This window comes from Candida orthopsilosis, assembly GCF_000315875.1.
Source record: "Candida orthopsilosis Co 90-125, chromosome 2 draft sequence".
Classification (NCBI taxonomy): domain Eukaryota; kingdom Fungi; phylum Ascomycota; class Pichiomycetes; order Serinales; family Debaryomycetaceae; genus Lodderomyces; species Lodderomyces orthopsilosis.
The window spans coordinates 1,775,226-1,803,221 of record NC_018295.1 but is presented as its reverse complement, the minus strand read 5'-3'; the positions used below and the strand labels follow the sequence as shown (position 1 = coordinate 1,803,221).

The 27,996-nt window shown below is 37.6% G+C and overlaps 14 protein-coding genes and 1 non-coding gene across 15 annotated transcripts; 8 read left to right on the top strand and 7 right to left on the bottom strand. All coding sequences in view use genetic code 12, as the record gives it.

Moving 5' to 3' along the window:
- Positions 1-40: 40 nt before the first annotated feature.
- Positions 41-5,230, top strand: CORT_0B08690 (Ecm5 protein; the record flags this gene model as incomplete). Its single annotated transcript, XM_003867960.1, has 1 exon — positions 41-5,230. The coding sequence occupies one exon, from the start codon at positions 41-43 to the stop codon at positions 5,228-5,230; it is 5,190 nt and encodes a 1,729-aa protein (XP_003868008.1).
- A 165-nt stretch (positions 5,231-5,395) lies between these two features.
- CORT_0B08680 (hypothetical protein) lies at positions 5,396-6,502 on the top strand (the record flags this gene model as incomplete). Its single annotated transcript, XM_003867959.1, has 1 exon — positions 5,396-6,502. One exon carries the CDS (start codon positions 5,396-5,398, stop codon positions 6,500-6,502), a length of 1,107 nt encoding a protein of 368 aa, XP_003868007.1.
- A 154-nt stretch (positions 6,503-6,656) lies between these two features.
- On the bottom strand, positions 6,657-7,985 carry CORT_0B08670 (60S ribosomal protein L7; the record flags this gene model as incomplete). The annotated part of the gene is made up of 3 exons (XM_003867958.1): positions 6,657-7,283; positions 7,475-7,586; positions 7,978-7,985. The coding sequence occupies 3 exons, from the start codon at positions 7,983-7,985 to the stop codon at positions 6,657-6,659; spliced, it is 747 nt and encodes a 248-aa protein (XP_003868006.1).
- An 829-nt stretch (positions 7,986-8,814) lies between these two features.
- Positions 8,815-9,288, bottom strand: CORT_0B08660 (Aut7 autophagosome protein; the record flags this gene model as incomplete). Its single annotated transcript, XM_003867957.1, has 2 exons — positions 8,815-9,188; positions 9,255-9,288. 2 exons carry the CDS (start codon positions 9,286-9,288, stop codon positions 8,815-8,817), a joined length of 408 nt encoding a protein of 135 aa, XP_003868005.1.
- A 782-nt stretch (positions 9,289-10,070) lies between these two features.
- On the top strand, positions 10,071-10,838 carry CORT_0B08650 (hypothetical protein; the record flags this gene model as incomplete). The annotated part of the gene is made up of 1 exon (XM_003867956.1): positions 10,071-10,838. The coding sequence occupies one exon, from the start codon at positions 10,071-10,073 to the stop codon at positions 10,836-10,838; it is 768 nt and encodes a 255-aa protein (XP_003868004.1).
- Positions 10,839-11,093: 255 nt separating this feature from the next.
- Positions 11,094-11,495, top strand: CORT_0B08640 (Rim1 single-stranded DNA-binding protein; the record flags this gene model as incomplete). Its single annotated transcript, XM_003867955.1, has 1 exon — positions 11,094-11,495. The coding sequence occupies one exon, from the start codon at positions 11,094-11,096 to the stop codon at positions 11,493-11,495; it is 402 nt and encodes a 133-aa protein (XP_003868003.1).
- A 61-nt stretch (positions 11,496-11,556) lies between these two features.
- On the bottom strand, positions 11,557-12,804 carry CORT_0B08630 (hypothetical protein; the record flags this gene model as incomplete). The annotated part of the gene is made up of 1 exon (XM_003867954.1): positions 11,557-12,804. One exon carries the CDS (start codon positions 12,802-12,804, stop codon positions 11,557-11,559), a length of 1,248 nt encoding a protein of 415 aa, XP_003868002.1.
- Positions 12,805-13,299: 495 nt separating this feature from the next.
- CORT_0B08620 (Nup170 protein) lies at positions 13,300-17,364 on the top strand (the record flags this gene model as incomplete). Its single annotated transcript, XM_003867953.1, has 1 exon — positions 13,300-17,364. The coding sequence occupies one exon, from the start codon at positions 13,300-13,302 to the stop codon at positions 17,362-17,364; it is 4,065 nt and encodes a 1,354-aa protein (XP_003868001.1).
- Positions 17,365-17,407: 43 nt separating this feature from the next.
- CORT_0B08610 (Das2 protein) lies at positions 17,408-18,157 on the bottom strand (the record flags this gene model as incomplete). Its single annotated transcript, XM_003867952.1, has 1 exon — positions 17,408-18,157. The coding sequence occupies one exon, from the start codon at positions 18,155-18,157 to the stop codon at positions 17,408-17,410; it is 750 nt and encodes a 249-aa protein (XP_003868000.1).
- Positions 18,158-18,257: 100 nt separating this feature from the next.
- Positions 18,258-19,457, top strand: CORT_0B08600 (Fal1 protein; the record flags this gene model as incomplete). The annotated part of the gene is made up of 1 exon (XM_003867951.1): positions 18,258-19,457. The coding sequence occupies one exon, from the start codon at positions 18,258-18,260 to the stop codon at positions 19,455-19,457; it is 1,200 nt and encodes a 399-aa protein (XP_003867999.1).
- Positions 19,458-19,646: 189 nt separating this feature from the next.
- On the top strand, positions 19,647-22,973 carry CORT_0B08590 (karyopherin beta; the record flags this gene model as incomplete). Its single annotated transcript, XM_003867950.1, has 1 exon — positions 19,647-22,973. The coding sequence occupies one exon, from the start codon at positions 19,647-19,649 to the stop codon at positions 22,971-22,973; it is 3,327 nt and encodes a 1,108-aa protein (XP_003867998.1).
- A 314-nt stretch (positions 22,974-23,287) lies between these two features.
- Positions 23,288-24,490, top strand: CORT_0B08580 (Ste3 protein; the record flags this gene model as incomplete). Its single annotated transcript, XM_003867949.1, has 1 exon — positions 23,288-24,490. The coding sequence occupies one exon, from the start codon at positions 23,288-23,290 to the stop codon at positions 24,488-24,490; it is 1,203 nt and encodes a 400-aa protein (XP_003867997.1).
- Position 24,491: 1 nt separating this feature from the next.
- CORT_0B08570 (Pet112 protein) lies at positions 24,492-25,913 on the bottom strand (the record flags this gene model as incomplete). Its single annotated transcript, XM_003867948.1, has 1 exon — positions 24,492-25,913. The coding sequence occupies one exon, from the start codon at positions 25,911-25,913 to the stop codon at positions 24,492-24,494; it is 1,422 nt and encodes a 473-aa protein (XP_003867996.1).
- A 234-nt stretch (positions 25,914-26,147) lies between these two features.
- CORT_0_Thr(AGT)_30 lies at positions 26,148-26,220 on the bottom strand. Its single transcript has one exon. It is a non-coding gene (tRNA).
- A 319-nt stretch (positions 26,221-26,539) lies between these two features.
- Positions 26,540-27,208, bottom strand: CORT_0B08560 (hypothetical protein; the record flags this gene model as incomplete). Its single annotated transcript, XM_003867947.1, has 1 exon — positions 26,540-27,208. The coding sequence occupies one exon, from the start codon at positions 27,206-27,208 to the stop codon at positions 26,540-26,542; it is 669 nt and encodes a 222-aa protein (XP_003867995.1).
- Between the last annotated feature and the right edge of the window lie 788 nt (positions 27,209-27,996).

Here is a 27,996-nt window from a genome sequence, read left to right as displayed (position 1 = left end):
GTCATTTGTCTGACCTCACCATATGAGCCTGTAAATAGCCATGACATTGTATTCGGAAGAAAGCGGAAGCCCTAGTATTCCACATAATCTACATAGACACCTTTCCACGACCATTCCCAGCCAGACTTCAACTTTTCCCAAATCATCCAGATTCTTTGATACATCCACATTACCAGATTTGAAACATCTTGAAGTCAGCGACGAGGAGCACCACCAGGTGTTGTTTAATGGTCAATTGTCGAATTTCAACTACAGCCCGTTTAATATATCTCAACAAAAGTCAAAAGCCTCTCCGCCGATACATTATGGCCTGATACCAAACAAATTCTTCATTGTCCCGTTTCATCACCAAGAAGACAATGAAATTCCATTTTTGCATATCAATGAAGAAATAGCAAAAGACCCCATTTCATTGGTTGATAGTCTACTGGAGTTGGGGAAAAAGTATGGTGCCGTAAAAGTGAAACTACCGGTAAAGGACGAGGCATTGTTTCAAACTACAAATCAAGTTAATTCTGATTTATTTTGGTTTCACACTGATAAATTGTTGAATAATCCTAAAAACGATGAACTTATTGTCAGACTCAAGTTTCATCGCGATTTACTTGAATTCCATCAGAGTGACCAATACCATTACTTTGAAGATCCTGAGACAAGAAGGCCAAAGGACAAAAATGGCACTAACAATTTACAATTTCACTTAAGTAAACTACCCATGATCGATAAACGCCCCTTGGATTTGTATAAATTATATCAGTCGGTGATAGTACGCGGCGGTTTCATTGAAGTTATAAATAAAAAACTTTGGGCTCAAATAGGGCGAGAGTTAGGCTATAAGGGTAAAATAATGACAAGTTTGAGTAGTTCATTAAAGGCATCGTATCAAAAAATTTTGTATCCGTATGAGTTGTATGTTGCCAATCGAAATATGGGTATGGTCAAAGAAGAACAGACTATGGAAACATTGCTGCCAAGTGGCAAACGTAACTTACAACCGTTGGACATGTCTGAAAAGAAAATAAAAGTAGACAATCGGTACTATGCTCCAATTATTGTTGGATCGGCAAAGCAATTTAAGCGTCAATTCAGAACAAAAGTTTCAAAAGGAATATTGGCTAATTCTCCCCATCTAATAGACGTCAAACAGCCAAACACTTATGTTATCAAACAAAATGATAAGAAAAGAAATAAAAGAGCTATGGACATTGTCAATGCATTTATAACCCCCCAAGCTTTGCTTTTCGCAAGCTCATCCTACATCAGAGATCATCAAGATGGATCCTCTTTAACAGAGGTGCCTAAAATTGCTTCGTCCTACACCTTGAGACAGTTTATGGAAAAGGATATAAAATTTCAAGAGTACATCGTTCAACAGAATAAAGATCTATTCCGTGCAGATCCTGGGCAGCGGGATTGCATAGGGTTTAAAGAGCTTGAAAGTTTATACTGGAGGTACATCAGAAATCAAGATGTTGATCTGGTATTTTCCAATGGTATTGAGCTCGAAATGGGTAAAGATTTGCCAAGTTCTGTCCACGGATCCGGATTTGTGAGAATAGGCGATGATATGTCAAATTTCAAAAATGCACTTAATAATCACCAATTGAGTTTATCACATGCGAAACAGGCTGTAAATGCAAAGAACCCAAACACTACACCTCACGGCTTTTCACATCAGAATCCCTGGGAGTATAATCAAGCCACAAGTATAGATAGGACAATGGAGTCTGCATTGTACCCTTGGAACCTTCACAACTTCTCAACTCTACCAAATGCTATACTAGGTACATTGAACGAATCGGATATCGGAAACCAGGAGTTGACTGAGACTAGAGTGAATGTCGGGATGACATTTAGCACAGAGAATTGGACATGTGAGGATCACTTTACTCAGTTGATTAATTATCACTTCTTTGGAGCGCCAAAACGATGGTACTTCATACCGGAATCTGAATTCGAAAAGTTCGAGCAGTTAGTCAGAGATGCGACCCACGATGTGATGTTGGCTTCAACCGTAAATCACGATGAACCCGTTGACATGGACAAAGTATGCGCTGCTTTGTTTAGGTCCAACTGTGACGAAATTGATACAGATTTGATTATTAAATCCTTGGAGAACTCAGTTAATGCAAAGCTGGATGTTAATCTACAGCATGGAAATGCAAAGCTTGACGCTATATGCCAACATAAAGAGTTTAAATATAATCAAGATTTGAGAATAACACCAGAATTACTCGAAAAAAACAATATTCGTTATACGACAACGGTACAAAATCCAGGTGAATTTATCATTAAATTTCCTAAAACTTATTCATCGGCTCAATCTTATGGATTTAACTTCACAGAAGAGACAAATTTTGCATCTAGTTTGTGGTTGGATTACGCAATAGAGGGAGAAAACTGGTTATCAAAGCAAGGCATTTTACCCAATTTTCTGGTATTCAAGCTTCTTGTTACTGTGGCTATGATCTATGACAATGGTGGCTATATATCCTTCAACTCTGATGTTTTTGCAAGAGTCGCAAGTCTCTATGAGGCTTTGTATCTCAGAGAAATTGAATTGCGAGACAAGATTAGAAAGCTAAAAATAAAGGAGACCAGCGTCGTTGAGGAGTCATTGTCAGATATAATTGCTGATGACGATCATAGTTCTATCTTTCCCTCTCGCGTTATGATCACTGAAATTGATTCAAAGGACTCTATGCTCATATCGATGGAAAGCTTTTTAAAATATTTGGATTCGCCAGATTTCATGGATAAATTTCAAGTGGAGCTACAATTGTTTCACTCCGATGATAAGCTTAAGAGTTATTTCAAAATATTGAATGAATACTCTGTTAATTTTGAGTCATGGATTCGAAACTACGAAACAATGATGGCACAGGACAGTGAAATAACATTGAAACAGTACAAAATACTACTCAATGAGGGAGATAAAATAAACTCATCGATTTTTTCAACGGCAGCTGCGGGCGAACAACCATACGATCAACACCGATTGAATTTATTTGGTGAGTATTTAAACAATTTGAGACATTTTACGTCAAGCGCGACTCAGTTCATCGAGGATTGTCAAAACATTTTGTCTCTTAAACACCAACAACGTATTCGGAATGGACAAGATTCGTCGCTGCAGGAGCGCGCCTTTTCCCTCAATGAGTTGACAAGTATCGTTGAAAAAATCCCAAGTTTAAATTTCACTTGTCCGGAAATTGACCAAATATTGGAACTCAAGACTGAAATCGAAAATTTTGACAAGGCTAGTCGCTCGCTAATTTCCAAAAAGAATAGGTCTCTACAAGAGTTTGATGATTTGATTAGTCTTGGGGAAAGTTTCGGTTTGGACATTCCGTCATTGGATTTCATCATTAGAATAAGGGACCGATTAAGATGGATCAAGACATACAACTTGATTGAAAAGGGAGTTGATCCATATGCCGATAAAAAGGAAGTTTTTTCGATTGGTCATTTGAAGGAATTTTACAACACTGGTTTGAAGCTCTTAGCAGAAGGAGATCTAGAATATATCAAGCTGATTGAAACGGTTTTGAATCAAAGCATTGTATTCAACAATGATGTTAAAAGATTTTTGCAGTATACTTATGTTCATGATTTAGACCTTGATAAGTTAAAATCAATTGTTGACAATTTTACGCAGGAAAAGTTGTTCATATCAAGCGAAAATTACACAGTATTGTCCAAAATTCATACAAATATGAAATTGATTAGTCTGTTCAAGGAGAAACAGAAAGCTAATCAACTGACATACCACGAGCTTAAGCAACTATACAATGCCATTATTGATAGCGGGTTAGAGTTTGAAACTAGTAAGATTCAAGAGGCATTGATAGAGACTGAGTCGTGGACTGGTATTCAATGGCTGAAATTTAATAATGTTAAAATCCTCACAACCATGACTAACCTAGTCACCGATGATAACATCAATCCCAAACTCACCCTTCATACCAAGCTTATGGAGAAGCTCCAGTGGCTTTTATACAAATCGGAATATAACTTGTCAAGTGATGACAAATTTGAAGAATCGTCTTCCTTTTCAAGTCACCAAGAAGAACATGATGACCCAAAGTTTTATTGTGTTTGTCGAGAATATGAACATGGAACCATGGTCGAGTGTGAACAATGCAGAGAGTGGTATCATGTACAATGTGTAAAGGACATTAGCAATCCTAAGGAAGATATATATAAATGTCCAGTGTGCTTATTATTGAGTCTGGGTCAAGATAAAGACCGGTACCTAGCATCTAAGTTGACCTTGAATGAGGTGATGGATATATACCGTGTGGGTAAAGCGTTAAAAGCTGCACCAGTCAACGAAACAACGGTTATGGGTGATTTGATCGAGCTTTTGAAAAGTTATCGTGATTATATTAAATTGGGTGAGATTTTGAATGAATCAAATGATCAAATTCGGTTGGAAAAGTTGATCTTTATAGTGCGAAAGTTGTATGGATGTGGATTGTTTATTGATGACTTATACATGGAAGTCTTGCAACACGCAAAATTGGCTCAGAAAATCATTTTGGGAGAGGGAAAACAAAATGAGCCTCTGGTTGTTGCCACTGCTTCAGGAGATGAAACCGAACCGGAATTTGAAAATGGGACAAATGATGTCTTTGAACAAGAATCTGTCGGTCAAAGAGATCTACTTACTGTTGAACCTACAGCCAACGGGCAATTTGCAAAAGATCTGAATGGTATCGACAGACTGCATTTGAATGAGGTCGTACCGGAAAATGGGACGATAGATGACAAAAGTAACAAGCAACTAAACTTTGTTTTCTATGCACCTAACGAGACTACTCATGAATCCACTATTCAGAATGGGGTCTACAGCGTACCTACTGATCAGCTCAGTTCACAAGCAGTTCCTCCAATCACTTCCTCAGACGACTATAGCGAAGCCACAAACCACACACTGACGAGCCTTGCTCCAGTTGAAGTTAAAAGGAACCATCATTTGGAGATTTCGAGAGATGGGTCTGTCCCAGAAGTAAGCGGGAGCCCCAAAATTGAAGAACCCAATCAGACATTGCCAAAACCTGGTAGTGGCAAACACTCCTTTTGCAAGGAAGTAGTGCTTAATGGCGTTGTAAGAAATAACGGTTCTGAGAATTCGGACAATTCCATGAATAATCATGTGCTGGTGCTGAAAGATCCTGAAATCAAAAGTGGTCCGGATGAAAAAGTTGATTCTATTGTATCACATTGAAATTGGTGATGACTCTGTACTGAGTCAGCTCGAGACAAAGTGATGTAGAGTAGTAAGCGTTGAATAAATATGATGGGAAAATAAACGCGCTCATTTGTAAATATTCTTTTGTTTACCAAAATCAAATCAAAAATACTCTTCAACAGTTTGACATAAAACATCGTCATGTCGAGTACAACAACGACATACACGTTGGACATTACCCTTGAAAATTCATTAGATTACCTAATAGATCAAAGCTGGAATAAATGTGTTGGAAACAAAGACGAGATTTCATTGGCGCAAATTACTATTCTCATTAAAGAGATAGAAACGTTATTGAAAATTGATTCATTGTTCACAGCAACGGAGCAGAAAATCATAAGTCAATTTCTAGATGAGAACTCTAGCTTGAAAGCTAGCAAATCATATGTGAAACAATTTATTTTGACTCTGATTAGCCCTGAATCATTTGCAAGTTTACTACGAAATAGATTCGGGTTATCTAATGAAGTCATCAAAGCTAGGGTAAATGGGTCAAGATATTCCAGTAATAACACATTCCACATTTGGAAAAAGTATCAAAGTACAGCCGAGTCGAAAGCAAAGTCAATTAAAGATGAAGAAATTGAAAAGTTGAAGAAGGAAATTGCAAACTTGAAGCAAACCAATAATGAAAAAGAAATCAAGTTGGGAATATCGAAGCGAGAGATTGATCGATTGAAGACGCGAATAGAAGATCTCACTACATTTTACAAAAACAAAGGAGATGGTGAAAGGATTTTGGTTGCTCAATTGGCTGATAAAAGTGCTGGTTTGATAGAACTGACCCAACTATGTAAAAAATACAAAGATGCATGTGTCGAATATAAGCAACGGGAGAAGGAAACGGCGTTAGCTTTTAAGACTTTGGAACGGGAAATTATGAGACAGAATGAAACGATACAGTCTTTGCAAAGCCAACTACCTATTGAAGATAATTCAAACCTGATCAAAGACTTTTTCAGAAACTTGCCCATCTTTAAACAGAGTTATTTGCTTTTGAAGTATAAATACGATTTGAAGGATAAGCGAGTATTGGTGATGTCCATCACTAGTATCATTTGTTTGTTTTTGCTTATGGTAAACTTAGTCCAAGTGGTATATATATTACTTTCAATAATGCTTGCGTCAATTGGCAAGGATTCGGGAATCGTTTATGAGGATAATATGATACGATCGCCAGGATTGATTGATTTGTTGAGTACCATACCATCGATAGAAAAGTTTGTTTATGATTATATAGATTGGTGATACATGATGACGTATTTTTAATATTCATTTGTATCCATTAAAAAACTACATAAAAATAAGGCTAGAAAGATGAAAATTATATTACTAAGTATTTACAATCCTCCTTGAAGAAGAAGCAAAAAAAAGTTCCAACAGCAACAACTCACCTATTCATTTAGTTCATTTGTTTAACCAAAGCATTGATGAATTCTTCTCTGTTACCAGTGTCACCACCTTGGATAAAGTGTTGGAATTTTCTTGATCTAAAACCACCAGTTGGGTTAGACAATTTGAATGGCCACAAGAAATTGTTAACTTGCTTGAAGTTTGGACCAACAGTGTAGATTTCGTGAATCAAATCTTCAATAGACAAGATATCGTATTTACCCAAGTTAGCTTCAATGATGGCATTATCAGACAATGGGATTCTTTGCTTGTTGATCTTACCGTAACCTCTCTTGTAGACCAATTGTCTGATGGTTGACAATGATGGGTAACCGTAAGCAATGTAAGGTTCAGCCAATTTGATCAATTCAGAGGTAGCTTTAGTCAATCTGACGAAAACACCGGAGTTGATTTGAGTCAATCTCAACAATTGCATAACCTTTCTTGGCTTTGGTGGAATCTTCATGATACCCTTGATTCTAACCACAAAAACCAATTTTGGTTGAGCATCAACATAGTATGAACCGGAAGCCTTGGCATCTCTCTTAGCCTTGATGACTGATTTTTCAGCATCAGTATATTCCTTTTGGTATTTAGCGGCTCTGTCATAGATAACCTTTCTCTTTTCTTTGTTAGACTAGAAATTGCAAAGTTAGTATTTCCCCACACATTCCCATTAATGCAACCTCAGTTTTAGATATTTTCTCAGTCCCGAAAGATGGTTAACTGAAAGACAACATAGCCGAAGCTAGCCATTATACATTGGTTTGATTTCATCTTCAAAAATAAAAGATCTGAGGCTGTAAAAATGATTTGGTTTGTACATACGACTCTTCTGGCATTCTTGGCAGCAACTCTTTCCTCAGCGGTCTTTTGTTGAGCCTTTTCCTTCTTTTGTTGAGTTTCTGGTTTGATAGCCTTGGCGATGGAGTTCAATAAACTAAAGTGAACTAGTTAGTATTCCGGAAAAGAATGGAGCATCCTTTCCAGCAACCTGCAAATAAATCACAATTCTCCTCTAGAACAATCTCGAATGTATTGAATATTTGTATTAAACCGGAAAGGTAACACACGAATATAGAACTGAACGGCCAAGTTCATTCTAATTCACATCCAAAACATTCTCAAAACTCAGAGGAAAATAGATGTATCAGGCATTGGCTAAAACGAAGATATATTAAAGCTGCAAGACAATCTAATTTTCCCATGGTTGGTAAAATAAACCAAAATTTCTCTCATGGCCTTAAAGCAAAAAAACTAGCCTTGTTTATCCTCATCTCAGCTAATCTCTCTTATTAAAAGAGTGCTGGACTTTGGTTGAATTAACATACGTAGCCATTTTGATCTGTATTGGTTGATGATGATGATGGGAAGAAACAGGTGAAAGTGAAAAATTACGATGTAGGTTTTTTTTATTTTTCTCTTTGGGATACGAAAGCATCAAGAAAACAATTTTTTTTTCTCGGTTGGTCAATGTACACGTGATGAAGCATCTACAGGGCTATAGTCCTATTGACCTAGGAAGTGCTGAGTATTTACTTACGATGACCTATGCACCAGGTCGCTTGCTAGAACAAAACCATAGCAACCTGCGATTTCTAGATAAAGTTACAGTTTGCTACAAAGACGGAAGAGTGTGTCTTGTTGTGGTCTTCAGTACTTTCACGAAAGGGATTGTGATTACTTGGTGTCAGTTGGTTAGAATTTCTATGACAATGTGATCGATATGACCTCCTCATGATCCTTTCATATGCCTGGACTACAGATATTCGGGCTCTTTGATCGTCCCTGAAGTCATCTACAGTGGGCGCATTTTTGCAATCAATTCGAAGCTACTATTTGGAGCTGAACAACTTACCAGAAAGTTGGTAGAAGTGTTTGAACGGGGTCCAAAGGATCCGAATTCTGATTATATTTGCTCTGTTGGAGAGTTAGAATTCAATGCACTTGTTGTGTATCGAAGCTTCCGTCGGAACTCCATAAAGTGATGCGAAGTCTCATGTCAATTAGTTTTCCCCTCTCGCGAACCAAAGCTAATACCAGAATAGAGACTCGTTTGCAAATACATCTCACTCTGAGTATTTTACAATAATGTGAATTCTGCGTACCATTTAATATAACCTAAACACTTAAAAAACAAAAGCTCCAGTTTCATGTCACTTCACTCTTTAAAGATCTTCCGGAAGATCACTAAAATCCAATTCATTCAAATTGACAGGCACTTTTTCTCCAAAAGTGTTTTCTCCTGAATACAAAACGTACAAAAACCCATCTTCGTCCTTGTGTTCTTCATAAATTGTACTAATTAAAGCAGCAGTTGGAGGTAAAATATCATTGACAAATATAAAAATGGCCTTTTCACTAGGTAATTTGATTCTTTTCCTAATAACGTAAACAAATTGACCTACAGTCAAATCAACTGGAACCAAGTATTTACGTTTATCAATTTCGGGAATATCGGAGTTTTCAACCTTTTCACAAATAACAGGAACTCTGTCCTTAAACCTCTGTGCAATTCTAGCTGCCTCTGCTTGTCTCTTTTCTAGTGAAAGTGGTTAGTAATAGCCCAATGTAAAAGGTATATGCGAAAAGCCGAAGGCAAACGTACCAAAAGGATGTTCGTCTTTAAATTGTGACCTCATTTTCTCAATGTGACTATGATGAGTTAGTAAACTGATTGATGAATTGCACACTGTTTTGTTGTTCTACTAGTTCACGAGTGCATTCAAACAGTGGCGTTTGAGACCGATTGTGGAGATAAAAGCAAGGGGGAAAAACAAAAAACAAAAAACTCGTGATAGCAGCAACCCCTATTATTTATACATACACCTTGTAAGTTAAATGTATGTTTGTCTTCCGTGATTGGTGATAATGAATGCGTTATGTGACTGTAGTTAATATGTATGGTATTGAATTGCTTAGTTATCTAATGTAAAAAAGGGGAAAAAAACGTGAGAAGGGCGATTGATTAATAAATTTGTTTTTGTTGTGGGCTTATTATCATTACTATTGAGAGAGAGAAAGAGAGAGAGATAACAAAAGACGAAAACACCATTGATAAGAGAGACAAAAAAAGGATACACTTCATATTAACAAAACATATACTTTGAATATCTAGTAAGCATCAAAGCGTACTAAACACTAAAAAGGGCTAAGCTACAGTTGAGAGACACAACCCATTTTTCACTACAAAAGAATCAACTCCTACTGTAGATGTGTTGCTATTGAGTGAATCCAAATATATATACTATACCACGGGGGTTATAAAGATTTGGTTGTGCATTCATTATTCTCTTATCTATTGATGTGTGGATGCACTACTTTCAATGTCACGTCTTTTATAATTTTTGTGTTTCAAACTAACTAAATCCATTGTTATAATTTACTCAGTCTCACTCTCATACAAAAAAAGTGTTGCAAAAAAATGAACGAGCTATCCGTCTACAGTCAAATTACAACCATCTCATACATGGTTACTACTTCAGAACTAAAGCAATTAGAGGCGTTAAATAGTAAGGATGATAAGGAGTTAAAAGTAATTACCAAACAGAAACCTGATTTATTTTCAATCGAGTGGCTACTAAAGGCAGAAGCAAGCAGAGATGGTACAGTAGACACCGATAACTTAGCAGAGATAGACCTCAGAAACAAACGACTAGAGTTGTTGTTTAAATCAATTAGCACTGAACTAGAAGAATTTTCGGTGCCTAAAGAGGCTCCACGTCGGGGAAAAATTACTAAAGAGGGTTCCGAAAATGATGATACAAAGAATGAAACCTTTATCAACTTCCCCACAACGTTTTTAAAAGCTCATGAATTGACTAATGAGTTGGAAATAGATCTAATGGGAAGTTCGTTATTCATCAACAGGCATACCAATCAATTAAACGACACCAATTCTTTGGAACATAATAGCTATGATATGACCAGAAGCCACACAAAGAGTAACAACTCCATGATAAATGACAGTCTTAAATCAGGTGGCTCTGTCAACTCAATATTACTTTGTGGTAAAACTTTTGAGGAGAGCGGACCTAAAACAAATCACAGATGTACTCGAAATAAACCATCCCTGTTTGAAAACGAAGTATCTCTCAACAACTTGAATCCGAAACCATTGAAACGTTTTAGATCCGTTTCACTGTGTGACTTGGTATTTCCAAACCTAAACTTCAAAAAACCCAGGAGGTAGTCTTGATTACCCTATACAGTTATTTTTCAAACTACTCACCAAGATACAGTACCAACAAATTTGTTTCAGAATTTCACTACAGTCAACACTCGAAACCTTAAGTTCAAAAGAATTTAAGACGCGATATTTTGTACCACGCTTTCCTCAAACCAGTCTTGCCAAAAAAGTGGGAGAAAAAAAAATAAATAAAATACGAGAATGTATCAACAACAAAAACAATCCACACCATTCTTGCATTGTTAAATTCTTTAAACTATGTTGAGAGCCTTCACTAGATCATTCTCGTCCACCTTCCCCAAAAAGAACTTTGCCAACGGTCAATTGTTTGGTAGAGTTGGAAATGTGGACTTTAAAGAGTCAGCAAATGGAGTCAAGTATGTCAGGTATTCCTTGGCTGTGAATAAGTTTAGAAAAGGTGATGATGCAATCACCGATTGGTACAACATCACCATCTTTGATGAAGAGGAATTACAAAAAGCAGAAAAGGCATTAAGAGTTGGAAACAAGATGATTGTTGATGTAACCTTAAGACTTGACAAATTTGAAGATCCAGACACGAAGAAAGTTCAAACCAGAACTTCCCTCATCCAAAAACATGCTGAGATTGTACAATGGGGTAAGAGACCTGATGAGGACAAAGCTGAGGCTACGGAATAACTAAACTAACTAAATCTTTGTATATCTACTACAATTTTCTATATCAGCCAAATTTTACTTTCTAGTGTAATTTCTTAGCTAAACTTAATTCATACGCAAATGCTATGGTCAACTTGATGTGCTCTCTCACATGCTCAAAGTCGATTCTATCAATGGTGTCCATGACAGAATGAATATACTTGTTGGAATACTTCATTTCACTCTCAATGAGGAATGATGATGGATATCCATTTTCAATAGCACTAGCATGATCTGAACAGGCGTATCCACATTCACTTGAATGGTAAGGAATGGAATTGTATGTTTCAATGATCAACTTTATGAATTTATTCAAGTCAACACTAGTGTAGTCCTCAATCAACCCGAAATGAGGCTCAACTCCAGCATCAATACTACCCTGGGTGTATCCTGTCATATCCTGTTGCAACATACCAACGACAATTTCATTGGCTGAAGAGTATCTCGAAAACACGTCAATGGAGCCTAACAAGCCACCCTCTTCGGCAGAGTACCAATGGAATTCCAATGTATTATATGGCTTGTAGGTGCCCTTTCCGTACGCCTCAAGAATGACTCTCAAAGACTCCAAAGTGGTCACAGTACCTGATCCATCATCATCTGCACCTGGGGCTCTCATTAAGTTGGGCAAAATCAAATTGGCAGAATCTTGATGTGCACCAACAACAACCTTTTCCTTAACTTCACCGGGAATAGAGACAATGATTGAAAATTGATCCCATCCTTTATGATAAATCTTTTCTATTTTGATTTCTTTAAAGGGAGCAATCAAGTTGGAGAGCTGATCGTACAACCAGGTAGCACTTTCAGCTCCACTCTTAGTTTTGTAATATCTAGTATAGAACGAGGTGAAATTGCTTAAGTTATCATATACCCCATCAATATTAATCAGGCTATATAAACCTTTAATTTCCGAGTTATATTTGGTTTTTTGGGGGTAGTTATAAACTGGAATGGGTTTTTTCAATGCTTCAACTTGTTTGGAGCCCATGAAGAACAAGCTTTGCCAAAGGGAATGAGTAGGTTTGGCCACCAAACCTTGCTCAACAGCAACATCAATAGGAATTTGCTCGGTCATATCAATGAATCTTTTGTTCGCTTTCTTCAAGACTAGTTTGTCTTCTTCTGATGCGAGGCGGTATTCGTTAGGTCCCAATTTAAGCAAACGATCCTGGTGATCATTTCCACTAAACAATGAAAATGCGTTGAGTGACCACTCTGGTGCAATATCAAACAATGGGAGTGAAAGTACAATACACGCAAATAATGAAAGGAGGGCAATGAACTTCATGACTGTGGTGGTTCAGAGAGAAGAAAACAAACTGTGGTGGTGAGGTTTGCCTCGGCTTTTGTATCGCGCGTAATTTTACAACCAGATATATGACTCCAGTTTATGACGCTTTAAGCACTCCGCTTTGATTTCAACTGTGACCTTGTGGCACCAAAAATTTGGTAGTGGTTCAATTGGGAGGGAGGGCGGAGGTAACAGGAATGTCGAGGGGTGGACAATCTATTGGTACAGCTTGCTTTTGTCAATCTGTGTAAAATCTACTTCTCTAAACTACATATTCTTGACTGAGCTTAAAGGAAAACCATACATTTTACCAACGATCCCTCGAAAGATTGTTTACAATGCGATCGATGCCCTTGTTCTCCTGCTCTAAGTTGTTGTGACGACACCAGTTGGCTATCAGCCAAACAATTTTTTTCTCTCTTTCGAGAATCCAATTTTTTCACAATAATTAAAGCAAACCACATCTCACCAAGATAAGCACGACGAATCATCATGGTCAGCCTAATCCCGAGTTTCATTGGATACAATGGCTCATCAAGTGACAAGTACATATCGCCGACGATACGTTCGAGTGATGCGATTTCCGACGGGTCATTGAAATTGCACCAAGCAAATACGACAACTTTAAACTCTTCGCGAAACCAATTGTCGAAACGATTCGTTGAACCTATTGGCTTAGAAGTGAAAGAAGCAAATTATAAGATTAATGTTCCCGATTTTGCCAGCTTGCCGCCATTACAATTAGGGTCCAAACTTATCTCCAATATAAACAAGATTGATTCAAGCATTCCTCATGACATCTTCTATTCGGAGGGTGTCAGCAAAACAGAGTCAAGTTTAGACAATTACTACTTTGATTATGAAAATGGATTGAAAGATTTTTCCCGTTTCGAAAAGATTGAGCAGATTGATTTGCCTGATAAATTTTTCGAGCAACACAATCAGACTGAATGTACCACTAGAATTGGTTTATTCCCTGAAATTGAACGCACGTGGATTGCTGTTGATAATAAGTTGATGTTATGGAACTACAGAATTCCTCAATCATCATTCAACAAGTCATCTCAATTTCTCACAATTGATCAAATTCAAAATTCCGTGTTGAATGTCAGATTGGTTAAACCAAAAGAAGGGGTGTTTTCAAAAGAGATTACCCATTTATTACTTGTTTCAACTACTACAAATATTCAAATCTTCTTGGTCAAATATGACAAGGGCCTTAACAATTTGGAGATTTTGAATCTTGACCTTTCCGTTTCTACCCATGGTTTGGCTGTTGACAGCTTTACAGTACATCCCAAAACTGGAGACATATTTTTCAGCGGAGAAACTGATGGGGTTAACATTTGGAGGTTAGACTACTCAAATAAGTCAACTTTTACCAAAAACAGGTGTGACAAAGTGTGCTTGACCAAGGCAGGATTTACAAGTGTCATTCCGTTTCTGGGATTTGGCTTTGCATCTGGGGCATCTATCACCGCAGACTCGTCGGCAAAAAATATACCGGAGAGGGTTGTTCAATTGGAGATAGATGGAAATAGAGATATATTGTACTCGCTTTCAAACAAATCGGTCATTCGTGTCTACAAGCTTCAACCAAAACAAGACCACCTCACGGAAGGTAGCACATTAACTCCTAGTCAAATTTTCAAATCTGCATCTGCAATTTTTGTCGATGCAAGCAACTTCAAAGTATTCGAACGTTTCAAAATTATTAGCATTCACAGTATTTCACCAGAGGAGTCATCTACGGTGCAGTTAATTGCAACTACAAGCAATGGATCACGGATTTTGCTTAAATTGGGGTCAACAACAACATTTTCAACTTTACTCACTTCTTCGTTATCAGCAGCACAGGCTTTAAAGCTCAATCTCGTCAACATTAAATTTCCTCCGGCAAGAGAAGTTCCCACTATTAATAACGAGCTTGATGCGTTTACTAGAGATAGACAGTACATCTCCCAAGTGATTGCAAACCAACAAAAATCCCAGCTTCTCAAAAACACAAAAATTGCTAAAATTATCAGTCCAGGAGTGTTCCTTTGTGTGAAAAAGACTAAAAGATCGGACAAATTGTTTGTCGCCACTGCTAATTTTGGCTATCTTAAGAAAAACAATAAGCTTGTTGAAGATGCCGAGTTTGTGAAATATACATCTAATGAGGACGCACCCTATACATATATTCATGATGTTGTCCAACTAACCCCATCAATGAATGCTACAAATACACCAAATGGATATGCCAATGTAGCTGCCAGTCAGTATACTAAAGAACCATTGAGGTTTGCTGTGTTGACCAACTTTGGGCTTATTGTTTATCAATTCAAGACATCGGACCAAATATTAAGATCCTTGACTGATGAAGTCATTGAAAACTTTATTGAAGAAAATGGATACGAAGAAACATGTTCGACTTTGTTGTACTTAGCCTGCTCATATGGGCAGTACAGCTCGAACGATATTTTCCAAAGGAAGGCTCAGGTTTTGTTTTCGACTTGTGGAAACAATTCCAGGTTGACTGAAACCAGGTCAGTATCTCAACCGCACAACTTGATCCCCCACCATGCACTGCTGCAGAATTATACCCCACACCCTACCGTGGACCAAGTAATACTCAGTGACCGATTATACGGCACATGTTTGCTATTGGGAAGATTCCTTCGTGATATATGGGACAAAAAGGTATTTGGTGCATTGCTGAGTGTCAAAATCACGCCTACAGGACTGATCGAAATTGCAAGTATTAAGGATAACAAGGTTGTTATTGGAAGCTTGAATATTGACAAGAAGCAGATCGAGTATTTCATTGGAACCATTGTGGTATTAATTGACTTTTTTGTTCAAAATGAAAGCAACATCCAAGGTTTGAGTGCTCCAAATTATAGTTCTGATCCAAATCAATTTGAAAACGAAGTATGCTTGAGAGCTGAAAGTATTGCCTTTACATCAATTTTTAAATCCTTAACCTCGATGAAAGAAGCATTTTCTTTTCTTATGGTTGTTTTGGAAGAGCTTCAAGGGAACCAAGAAAATTTTAATGCACTTTTTGAGTTTCTATCACTCACAAACCAAGCTAATCTTTTGACAATTACTTTCAAGGACTTGTTGTTGCCATCGAGGGATGTTAAGGTGTTAATCAAAGATCTTTTATCGTCCATCATAAACAGCAATATTAGCAGAGGTGGGTCGATTGACTTGATTGCATCCTCCTTGCAAACACGATGTGGATCTTTTTGCTCCACAAACGACGTCTTCATATTCAAGGCTATTGAGAATCTTACTCGCGCCAAGAAGATTGCCGCTCGGGATACTGACCTAAAGTTGAGATGTTTGAGAAACGCTGTTCTTTTGTTTGAAGAAGCTTACGAGACATTAACATTCGACCATATAACGAACGCGGTAGAAGTCATGGTGGATTTAGAGTATTACTCCGGTGCCATTGGAATGTTGTTGAACATCGCTAAAAAATTGGGAAACAATATTAAACCTCCTAATTTTGCATACAATCAGGTGAATGAAAGCTTGGTCCAACGGGGACATTTAGAAATTGAGTCAAAGGTGAAGAGGATTTACGATACGGTATTTTCTGTTTTACAAAAGATTGATGGGAAAGCGTTAAAGGTCGTGGAATCAAATAATCAACTTCTTATCAATGCGTTTTTGGAAACCAGAGATCTGGCTTATGACACATGTTTTACTTCGCAAAATGAACAGTTCCAGTACGCATTTTACGATTGGTTCATCGATCAAGGAATAAGCGATAGATTGTTGGATGTCAATACACCATATATTTTGCCATATTTGGAAAAAAGATCGGAAAGTAGTGTTGCTTTGAGCAACATATTATGGTTGTACTATGCAAAGAGAGAACGGTATTACGATGCTGCAAAGATTTTGTACGCCTTATCCATTTCTCAATTCAACCTTGAATTAACTCAGCGGATTGAGTACTTGTCGAGAGCAAATGGATTTTGTAATTGCGTATGTCCACCAAATTTGAGACTGGAGATGATTCAACTTTCGTCAACTATTCACGAACTTTTTGATGTGGCAAATCTACAATTGAGTTTGCTCAGCAGAATCGAAAGGGATTCGAGAATCAGTAAGGAAAATAAAGAACATGCCATAGATTCGTTAAATCTTAAAATTTTACCAATAAGTGATTTGTTCAATACGTACGTTGACCCGTTAGGGTATTACGATTTGTCACTTTTAGTTTTTAAGATCGCAGACTACAAAAACAGTGATGATATTTTGAAAAGATGGGAGTTGTTGTTTGACAAATTGTTGCATGATTCCAAAAGTTCGAAAGAGCCATTCTATGTTCTATTGAGTGACGAGTTCACCCTTTATGGGCCCAAATTGTCCTCTAATGACATCGTTTTTCCAATCGAGGAACTTGTAAAGTTGGTGAAGAAAAGTCTTGATAAAGCAATTGAAGGTGATGCTGTTACACAGAAGCCCGCAAAAGGATATTTGACTGACTTGTTTATTAAAGCTGGTGTGAGTCCTGAACGGTTAGGGTATATTACGAAGATTTCGGAGAACGATGTTTGAGAAGGGAACTACATAAAAGTGTACACTGTTAATCTATAAAGACCTAGTTCAACTGGTAGAACTTGTTTTTCTGAATATCAAACTTCTCCTTTTCAAAGTTTCCAATCTCACTTGGTCTTAGATAGTTTGAGGGAAGATCTGTGCGTTGAGGCTGATTATTCTTTGGCACGTAAAGTAAAATTCCATCAATTACTAAGCTGACAGAGTTTGGTTCGGGACCCTTTGGCATAATAACGTCACAGAATTCTTTTGTAGGAAAGATGTAATCACTCATCTCAACCCGAGCTCCCAACAAGTAAGCATTGATTACTGTCTCTAAATTTTCGGTCTTCCCCTCAAGTACATCTCTTCTGATCCAGCGAATCAACCGTGTATCTGCGTCACTATCTATAAATACTTTGATGTGAGCCATTTCTCGTAGGTCTTTGTCGTAAAGAGCGTACAACCCATGCACCAACACTACTTTCTGAGTCGTATTTGCTTGATCTAGTACCTTCAAATCGTGTTTTAGCTTTTCAAAATTGAATCTAGACGGTTTCAAAACTGGAAACTTGTGTTTGTCTTCCTTTCTGACTGTGATCGCTGCAGACTTGGAACTTGAGAATTGGCTGGGATCAACAGATGATTGTTCATGATCAGTGTACTCATTCATATCAATTACTTGCACATCAATTGGTGATTCCATGACCATTGACTGAAGCTGCTCTTTAATAGATAGAGCTGCAGTCCTCTTTCCCGCTGCATGGCCACCGCCTAATAGTACCAAGATGGACGTTGAAAGTGGCTCACTCATGGTTTATTGAGGGTAGAGTAGTTGCGAATTCATCTCGCAATTAAGAAAAAAAATTAAGGACAGGGCATCAGATATATTCAGGTACATCATTTCAAAGAATATGGATGAGTTTGACAGAGATATTGATAAGGAGTTGGAATTTAGTCATAAATCAACAAAGGGGATCAAGGTTCACCGTACTTTTGAAAGTATGAAACTCAAACCTGAACTATTAAAAGGTATTTATGCATACGGTTTTGAAGCCCCATCGGCAATCCAATCCAGGGCAATTATGCAAATTATAGCTGGTCGGGATACAATTGCTCAAGCACAATCAGGAACTGGTAAAACTGCTACATTCTCAATTGGTATGTTGGAAGCCATTGACTCGAAATCGAAAGATTGTCAGGCATTAATATTATCACCAACAAGAGAGTTGGCTATTCAGATTCAAAATGTTGTACAGCATCTTGGTGATTATATGAATATTCATACATACGCTTGCATAGGAGGTAAGAATGTGGGAATGGATATTAAAAAGCTACAACAAGGCCAACAAGTTGTTAGTGGAACTCCAGGTAGAGTATTGGATATCATTAGGCGAAGAAATCTCTCCACAAGGCATATAAAGATTTTGATCCTAGATGAGGCAGATGAGCTATTTACGAAAGGCTTCAAAGAACAGATATATGAAATCTACAAACAACTTCCATATGATACGCAAGTTGTGGTAGTTAGTGCTACCTTACCACCAGAAGTTTTGGAGATGACGAGCAAATTCACCACCGACCCTGTGAAGATTTTAGTCAAGCGAGACGATGTATCTTTAGTGGGTATCAAACAGTACTATGTGCAATGTGAACAAGAAGATTGGAAGTTTGATACCTTGTGTGACCTTTACGACAACCTAACCATCACACAAGCCGTCATATTCTGCAATACAAAGATGAAGGTTAATTGGCTCACCGATCAAATGAGGAAACAAAACTTTGTAGTGCTGTCTATGCACGGAGACATGAAACAAGATGAAAGGGACTCGATTATGAGTGACTTTAGAACAGGCAATTCACGTGTTTTGATTTCAACTGATGTCTGGGCTAGAGGTATCGATGTGCAACAAATATCTTTAGTGATAAACTATGATTTACCAAATGACAAAGAAAATTACATTCACAGAATAGGTCGATCGGGAAGGTTTGGTAGAAAAGGTACAGCAATAAACTTGATAACCAGGGGTGACCTACCCACAATGAGGGAGATTGAAAGCTATTACTCAACAAGGATCAGGGAGATGCCCATGAACATTAATGATGTTATGTAATCTTTTAGAAAGTCACCTCCCAAGATACATAGAGACTGACAGAGCTTATGAGCGCAAATCCGCAAAAACACGTAGTTTCCTCATCTCATTGTTTTTGTGATTCAAAATATATTACATCACTAAAACAACAGAGAGTAAAAAAAAAAATTCCATCAGATCCATCTCTGTATATCCAATTAGCTATAAAACATGGATTCACAATTTGTAGGGTCATTAGAAGAGACCTTAAAGCAAACTTTGACACCAGACTCTTCGGTGATCAAGCAGGCTTCACAAAGATTGAGTAAGGAATTTTACCCCAATCCTCAAGCATTACCCGCATTATTGCAAATCTTACAGCAATCCAATCAAGATGAGGTTAAACAATTAGCTGCTGTCGAGGCTAGGAAGTTGGTTGCTGACAATTGGGGATCTGTTGATACCTCTTTGAAATCAAGTATTAGGGATTCACTTTTGAAAAGTACTTTCAATGAACAAAACAAACGTCTTAGGAATGTGTCTGCGTATTTAATTGCTGCTCTTGCAGAAACAGACTTGGACGCTAATGAGTGGCAAGACTTGTTACCTACTTTGATTAGTGCCATTCAGGGGGATAATGCAAGGGTCAAAGAGGTTGCTACTTTTACCCTTTATGCCTTGTTGAATTCGGAAATTTCAGCTTTGTTACCTCATATTGATGACTTTGTTTCCTTGTTTGGTAACTTAATCAGAGACCCATCGTCAAAGGATGTTAGAGTATATTCTGTTTTATCTTTGGACGCACTTTCTCAAATTCTTGAAAATGATGAGGAAGCTTCAGATCAAGTTGTTGAGAATTTTAAGGCAACGGTGCCCGGCATGGTCGAAGTTTTGAAAGAAGTGGTGACTTCCGATGACACAGAACTGGCTCAACAAGTTTTTAGTGTCTTCAACAGTCTAGTGCTCACGGACTCAAAATTAATGGGTGATCATTTGGTTAACTTGATCAAGATGATTAGTGAAATGGTTGCAAACACTCAATTGGATGAGGAATATAGAATTTTCGGTTTGCAATTTTTAATCTCATGTGTGTCATATAGAAAGTCCAAGATCACTGCCAACAAATTAGGTCCACAACTTACCATGGTGGGTTTGAAAGTTGCATCCGAAGAAATCGATGTCGAGGACGAATTGGAAAATGAAGATGAAGAAAACGAAAATGAGGAGAATTCACCACCTTCTTTGGCATTGAGATTGCTTGCTGTTTTGGGTGCTGAGTTACCACCATCTCAAGTTATTGATCCATTATTTGACGCTCTTGATCCATTATTGACATCTACAAATGAATTTGAAAGACGTGCAGGTATATTAGCCATTGGTGTCTGTTCTGCAGGAGCCCCTGACTACATTTCGCTCAGAATCCAAAAGATCATTCCAGCTTTGGTCAACGGAATGAAGGACTCACAGCTTGTTGTGAGAGTTGCTGCTCTTAGAACTTTGTCCCAATTGACTGCAGAGCTTCAAGATATTGTCACCGATTACCATGAAGAGTTGTTGCCATTGATTATTGAAATCATCGATTCGGCATCGTCAGTTATGGCGTACAAATATGGGTGTATTGCCTTGGATGGTTTGATTGAGTTTATGAGCCACGATGCTATGGGTAAATACATTGAACCTTTGATGCACAAATTGTTCTACATGTTGCAACAAGCAAATACTGCCACTTTAAAAACTGCCATCGTTTCAGCCATTGGTTCAACTGCATTTGCAAGTGGTAAAGGCTTTACTCCATATTTCGAAGCTTCAATCAAGCAATTGGAACCATTCATTTCCAATTCAGCTTCCGTGGAAGGAATGAGTGAAGATGACATAGAATTGAGAGCAACTACATTCGAGAATATTTCCACTATGGCTAGAGCTGTTGGTTCTGCTGCATTCTCTTCATATGCTAAGCCATTAGTTGAAGCAGCTTACACATCTTTGAATTCTGAGCATCCTAGAATTAGAGAGTCCGGGTTTGCTTTCATTGCTAATATGGCAAAGGTTTATGGTGCAGAATTTTCTGGATTCTTGGATCAAATCGTACCTCAAATATTGACATGTTTGGCTCAAGAAGAGTTCACTTTTAATGTCGAGGAAGGTGAAGATGGAGAGGTTGATCTTGCCGCAGATGATGAAGATGACGATCCATTGAAAGTCCACACTGGTATCACCATAGAAAAAGAAATTGCATCCGTAGCTCTTGGTGAGTTGGCCATTGGAACAGGAAAAGAATTCTTTAAATACGTCGAACCTTCATTAACTGCTTTGGTTGAACAAGTTGAAAACTCGTTTGGTATGAGAGAAGCTGCTTTAAACTGTGTATTCAAAATTGTCAAGGCCATGTTTGTTGCTGTACAAGGTGAGGATTTCAAAGCTCCAAAAGGTGTTCCACAACAAGCATATGTTGACTCTAACATTTTGGCCCTTATCAAACAGGTGAGAGATTTGGCAATTCCGCTTTTGGAAGCAGAGTTTGAGTCTACTATGGTAGCATGTATTCTTGATAGTGTTGCGGATGCTTTGCATGTAATGGGTGCTATATTCATAATGGACAACGCCGCGGACACATCCAGCTTGGAACAATTGTGCTTCTCATTGATGAATTTGTTGAAAAAAGAGCACCCTTGTCAGTTAGAAGAGGAAGAGATGCCAGAAGAAGAAGATTCATCTGAAACTGACGTTTTGCTCAACGAAGCCGCATTAGAAGTATTGGTTAACTTATCCATTGCTTTAGAAGGAGATTTTGCAAAGATTTTTGCATCATTCAAAGACCCAATTTTGACCAAATTCAATAGCAAATCGAAGCCAACCAAAGTTGGATCCATTGGTGCAATAGCTGAGATGGTTGGTGGTATGAAAACTGCCAATCCATTTTCGGCCGAATTGCTTCCAATATTCGTTGACAAGCTTGCCAATGACAAGTCTATTGAGGTCAAGGGAAATGCTGCATATGGTATAGGTTTGATTGTTGAGTATAGTCCAGTCGACTTATCATCCAGCTACCCTCAAATACTTGAATTACTTTTCCATCTATTGAATAAAACTGACAAAAAAGCAAGTTCTGCCGATGACGAAGAGGCTAAAGATGTTGTCAATCGTTCATATGCTAATGCCTGTGGTTGTGTTGCCAGGTTAATCTTGAAAAATCAACAAGCCGTTCCTTTAGAACACGTTGTTAGTCCATTGTTGGAACATCTTCCATTGGAAACTGGATTTGAAGAAAACACACCAATTTTCGAAGCTATTATCAAGTTATATGAGTCTGGTAATGAAAGTATTGTATCGCAAACTCCAAAAGTTGTTGAGATATTTGCAGGCGTTTTCAAAGCCGAAGAGGAGAGAATTAAGTTGATTAATGAAAGTACGTTGGGAAGGGAGGAAAATATTGATGCAAGGAAACAATTTTCATCTGAAGCATTGAAATTAAAGGTTGTTGAACTTTTGAAGTTTTTGAATCAAAAGTATGACGGTGTAGTCTCTTCAAACGAGACCTTGAAAGCAGTTATACAATAAATAGACTTTTTTACAGTTAAGATATCCTTTTGATTTGTTAAACTTTTTAATATAAGTAGCGTAACTCTAAATCATAGACAGTCATTTGTTTGAAGTTTTTGATGGTTTCAGAAATCATCTGACGTAGCATTGGGAATTACCTGGGATAAGTATTGGGGTGTGAATATTATTTTTTGAAAAATTACCACTTTTGGCTGCAAAAGGGAAGTTTCCGAGAAACATGAAATAATGCTTGATTTGATTCTTAACAAGGTATTTATTCGAGATGATTTGTTCATGTGGACTATGTCTAATGGGTCCTGACGTATATAATTATGAATTCAAAAGCAGCTGGTACTGCAGCTTTTAGTTTCATTGCTTTTGTTTTGTTAATTCCACCATTTTCATGGCACCTCAAGTCAAGGAACGTGCCAGCAATTTTGTTGGTGACATGGTTGTTACTAGTAAACTTGATTGGGCTTATCAATACACTCATTTGGAGTGGAGAGAATTTTGATACTGTTTACGATGGTCAAGGTTGGTGTGATATCACCACAAAGGTTGAAGCAGCATCATCGCTTGGAAAATTATGTGCCATCGCATGTCTCTCAATGAACTTGTACTTTATCTTGTGTGCAAAGAATCCACTCTTTATGGACAGTAGAAATTGGAGAAAGATTTGTATTGACCTGGCAATTTGTCTTGTTACTCCCGGTTTGATTATGGTTTTTATTTATATTGCCCAAGCAAGACGTTACGCGATTGTTAGATACCAGGGATGCGTCACAGTGTTTTCACCAACAAATGCAACTATTGGCTTGTACCTCATCTGGCCATTGATTTGGAGTTTTGTTGCTTTGTTTTTTGCAGTGTTGACGTTGTACAAGTACTTTCAAAAGAGAAAAGACGTCAAGGATATTCTCAAATGTACAAATTCAGGTTTAAACTTGAGACGGTTTGCCAGGCTTTTGATATTTAGCTTCTTGATTGTGTTTGCATTGACGCCGCTTTCCATTTACTATTTTGCTCAGAAAGTGTCTTACACACAATACCCTTTCCATTGGATTGAGGTACACAGTTCAGACTGGGGAGATATTTACTATGCAGATTTTGGTTTCTTTGCTGTCATTGATAGGTTGGTGAACTCAGCCTTATCAGTTGTGGCGTTCCTTTTGTTTGGTTTGGGAACGGATGCATTGAAGATGTACAGGTCCTTCCTAGGATTGGGTCATAAAGAATCTGGTGAACCATTATCGAAAGAAACGACTTATACCCATAATGCTACGCCAACAAAGCTTTTATCCAACAAGTCCCAATTCAGTGATCGTACAAATTACAGTGAACCAACATCCTTGGACGAATTTGGTCGGGTGATGCAGGAATTAGGAATAGTTGACGAAACTGCACTGGAATTGGAATCGGGTAGAGTGAAACAAAGCTTCCCCAAGAAAATAGTCAACGTTGGAGTTCTTGAAATCGAAGATTTTAGCTCAAATGGAGATTTTTTATATAAGTATGAAGTTACACAGAAAAAGTAGTTTATAGGAGTTTATCGAATGTGTCTTTGATTACCTTGGCGTGTACTTTACCTTTAGTAACCTTCATTGCTTTACCGACGAGAACCTGTATTGCATTCTTGTAACCATCTTGTATTCTTTTTACCACATCAGGATTCAACTTGACAATTTCCAGACACAATTCGTTAACATTTATAGTCTGTGCGTCTGATGCTAAATTCAAATCGGCAATCGCTTTTTCTAAAGGAACCTGGTTCTCAACTATATTTCTCAAGATTAATCTCTTTGATACTAAAGAGTAGTCTGATTTAGCAATTTCTACCAATGCATCGGGGCTAATCACGTTGACATCAAAATCTTTATCGAGCTTGGAAAATGCAGTGATTAACTCTTGAAACATCCACTTGTTTGCACCTGGGAGATTAAACTTTTCAAAAAAGGTTTGATAGTAGTGCAAATGTTCTGGTTCCGCAAGCAAATTCTTAGCATGCGCCAATTGTAAATTGTAAGGTTCGGAGGTTAAACGTGACAAAAGTTGATCAGGGTATTCTGGCATTGAAGCTTTGATTTCATCACCTATGTCAACACTCAAGTATATACTAGGTAGTTCTGAGTCTGGAACATACCTATAATCCACCGCATTTTCCTTACTTCGTGATGCCTTTGTTGTATATCCATCCCAAGACTTTGTTTCTTGTATGATCGATTCACCAGTACGTAGACGCCTTACCTGTTCCATGTACTCGTATTTCAAAGCATTCACTATATCACCAGTAGTACCCAAATTCTTTAACTCAACTCTTGGATTATCATTGACACTGAGATTGACATCTACTCTGATAGCCCCCGTTTCAAGGTCCCCACTACAAATTCCTAGATGGCGTACAAGCAACTGATACTTTTTTATGAAAGCATAGACCTGATTTATATCTTGAAAATCGGGCTTTGTAACAACCTCAATCAATGGAGTACCAGCTCTATTAAAGTCTATAATATCTCCAAATTTTTTCCCAGTGTCTTGTTCCAATTGTACTGTTTCAATTTCAATCTGCCCCAGTGCGTTGTCAAATTCATTCAACTCCAAAACTCCATCATTAGCCAACGGATGAAAATGTTGTGTGATTTGATAGCCCAATGGCTGGTCAGGGTAAAAGTAATGTTTTCTATCGAATTTAGAAAAGGGTTGTATTTTCATATTTAATGCCACACTAGCCTTGAGAGCTAAATACAAAGCCTCTGGGTTCAACTTGGGTTGAGTTCCTGGTAGCCCAAGGTCGAAGTAACTCACTTTTGTATTACAATTATCATTGAACCCAGTTTGCGATAGTGAAAAAAGCTTGTACTTGGTTTTCAACTGGGTATGGATTTCCACTCCACATTTGAATTTGTACTCGGGGTATAGTCTAAAAGACTCAGTTGCTGAGGTTGTTAATCGTCGAAGCATTGACTTAAGCGTGCAGAGTAGATAATTGGGAAGTTATGATGGATTCAACTTTCTAATCGCTATAAAAAAAAAAATAAGTGAGGAGTAAAATACGAAACGCAACTCAATTGACTAGGTTACAGTATTGACCGGAATAAGCAAGTAAGCCGCAAAAATAGCTTTACCTTAGGGCATTAGATTGGCATAAGAAAGGATCAGGATGAAGGATGAATCATAAAAAGTAAAAGAAATAGCTGCTCTCAGCAGGATTCGAACCTACGATCTCCTCATTACTAGTGAGGTGCCTTACCAACTTGGCCATAAGAGCTATTTCTAGACAAAAAACGCAAAATATAGTTTTCTTTAACTTAAATTCACCTGCCTTTCACATGGTTTACACACGTGAATTGCGCTTTTTTAAGTATTTGATGCTTGCCAGATAACTTGTTTGGACGAATTCAAATTTGCAAATCGGAATTTGAAATTGTGCAGATGTATTGAATAGAAAGCATTTTTGTCGGAGGTGTGGATTTATCGATCTCTTTCGCTGCTCTAGTCTTTCTACATCAAGAGTTGACACGAATGTGTCTGCAATTCTCTCAAAATTGATACTTCGAGAGCAGTCAGAAACTGCTAAACACAATTACCTATAAAACGTATGGCACATAAATCTTTCTTTTCAACTTTTTGTAATCATCACCGAACTTCTGCAAATACCAATTATGCTTTTGCACTGCCCAGATCACCATTTGGCCAGTTCCAGTAATGAAAAAGAACCAAGCAGACCAATGACCGACTAACAAAGAAAATGTGAACCAACCCAAAGATTCAAAAAGGTAATGAGGACAAGACACCCAGTCAAAACCATAACCAAATGGAATGGCGTATTTCTTGTTATCACCATTGCTTCTGATATCTGCCAATATTCTATGTGCTTTGAGATTTGAAAGCTCAGCAAATGCCCAGATCGCAAACAATGTATAGTTGAGCCAGCCGGGTAAATCATTGACATGGAAAAAGTATCTGGAATTCAGATATGAACTTGCGGGTGCATAAAGAAAGTAAGGGAGGAAAATTCCAGCTGTTCCCCAATAGTGAAGCAAACTTTTGGAAGCACTAAAGATTGGCATGCTTCCCTTTGAGCTCTTGTGAACAAATAAACATTCGTATTCTCTTTTGGCAAAATGAATTATGACCATCCAAAAGGCAAATTCCTGGGTCTGTGTGTGTGTAAATGGACCATATCCATAAATATTTGGGAAATAATAAAACACGGGGTGGAAAAGAATTGGACCAAAATATTCAACTAAACCCATAACTTAAATTGAAATTTGTAGACTCTGACCTTTCATATAGATAAAAATTGATGTTGAAAAATAATCTCGAGAGATAATGTGAAAACCGGCAAACATTTTCTGTGGCGGATAATATTTTGACATGTATTTTCCGAAAGAAAACAATTCCGCGGAGGTTTGACACGCAATATATTCAAATGCTATTACGCAAGTGAAAGATAACTAGTAGTATTGGTATATAGGTTTCGGGTACTTCTGAGGTCCCAGCGGCACTTTATCCAGAAATGATATGACTAATCACTTTAGAGAGATGAACGTTCCTGTATGTATTTTTGTTTGTAATAAACAAGGGCTCCTCAGGAGACCCACTTCTTATTAACTCTTTACTTTATACAGAGCTCTGTCTTTCCTGCAACTCTCAATTACGGATTTCTGAAATTAACTAAGAATGGAAAACTATTATTTTGAGTCAAATTTGTGAAAAATTATTTCAAACACAATATAATTAAGTAATTTAGTAATAGATGCTTAACAAGTACACAACAACAGACTAGGGTTAGCAATATCTATAGGATTAGTATTTTTCCAATAATCTTAGTGCTTGTAGAGAAACCTTATCCTTTGCCCAATCAAGCTGCAAATTCATGATATAATTGACTGCGAAACGTGAAAGCTGAAGCATTAAACTTCATTTGTGATGAAGGTGATCTAGCCAAGCCGTAAAGTTATAAAAAAGCACTTTAGCAACAATTGACACGAAGCACCAAGAAGTACGAGATCACTGATTTTAAGTGTTTGGTACCCTCTCC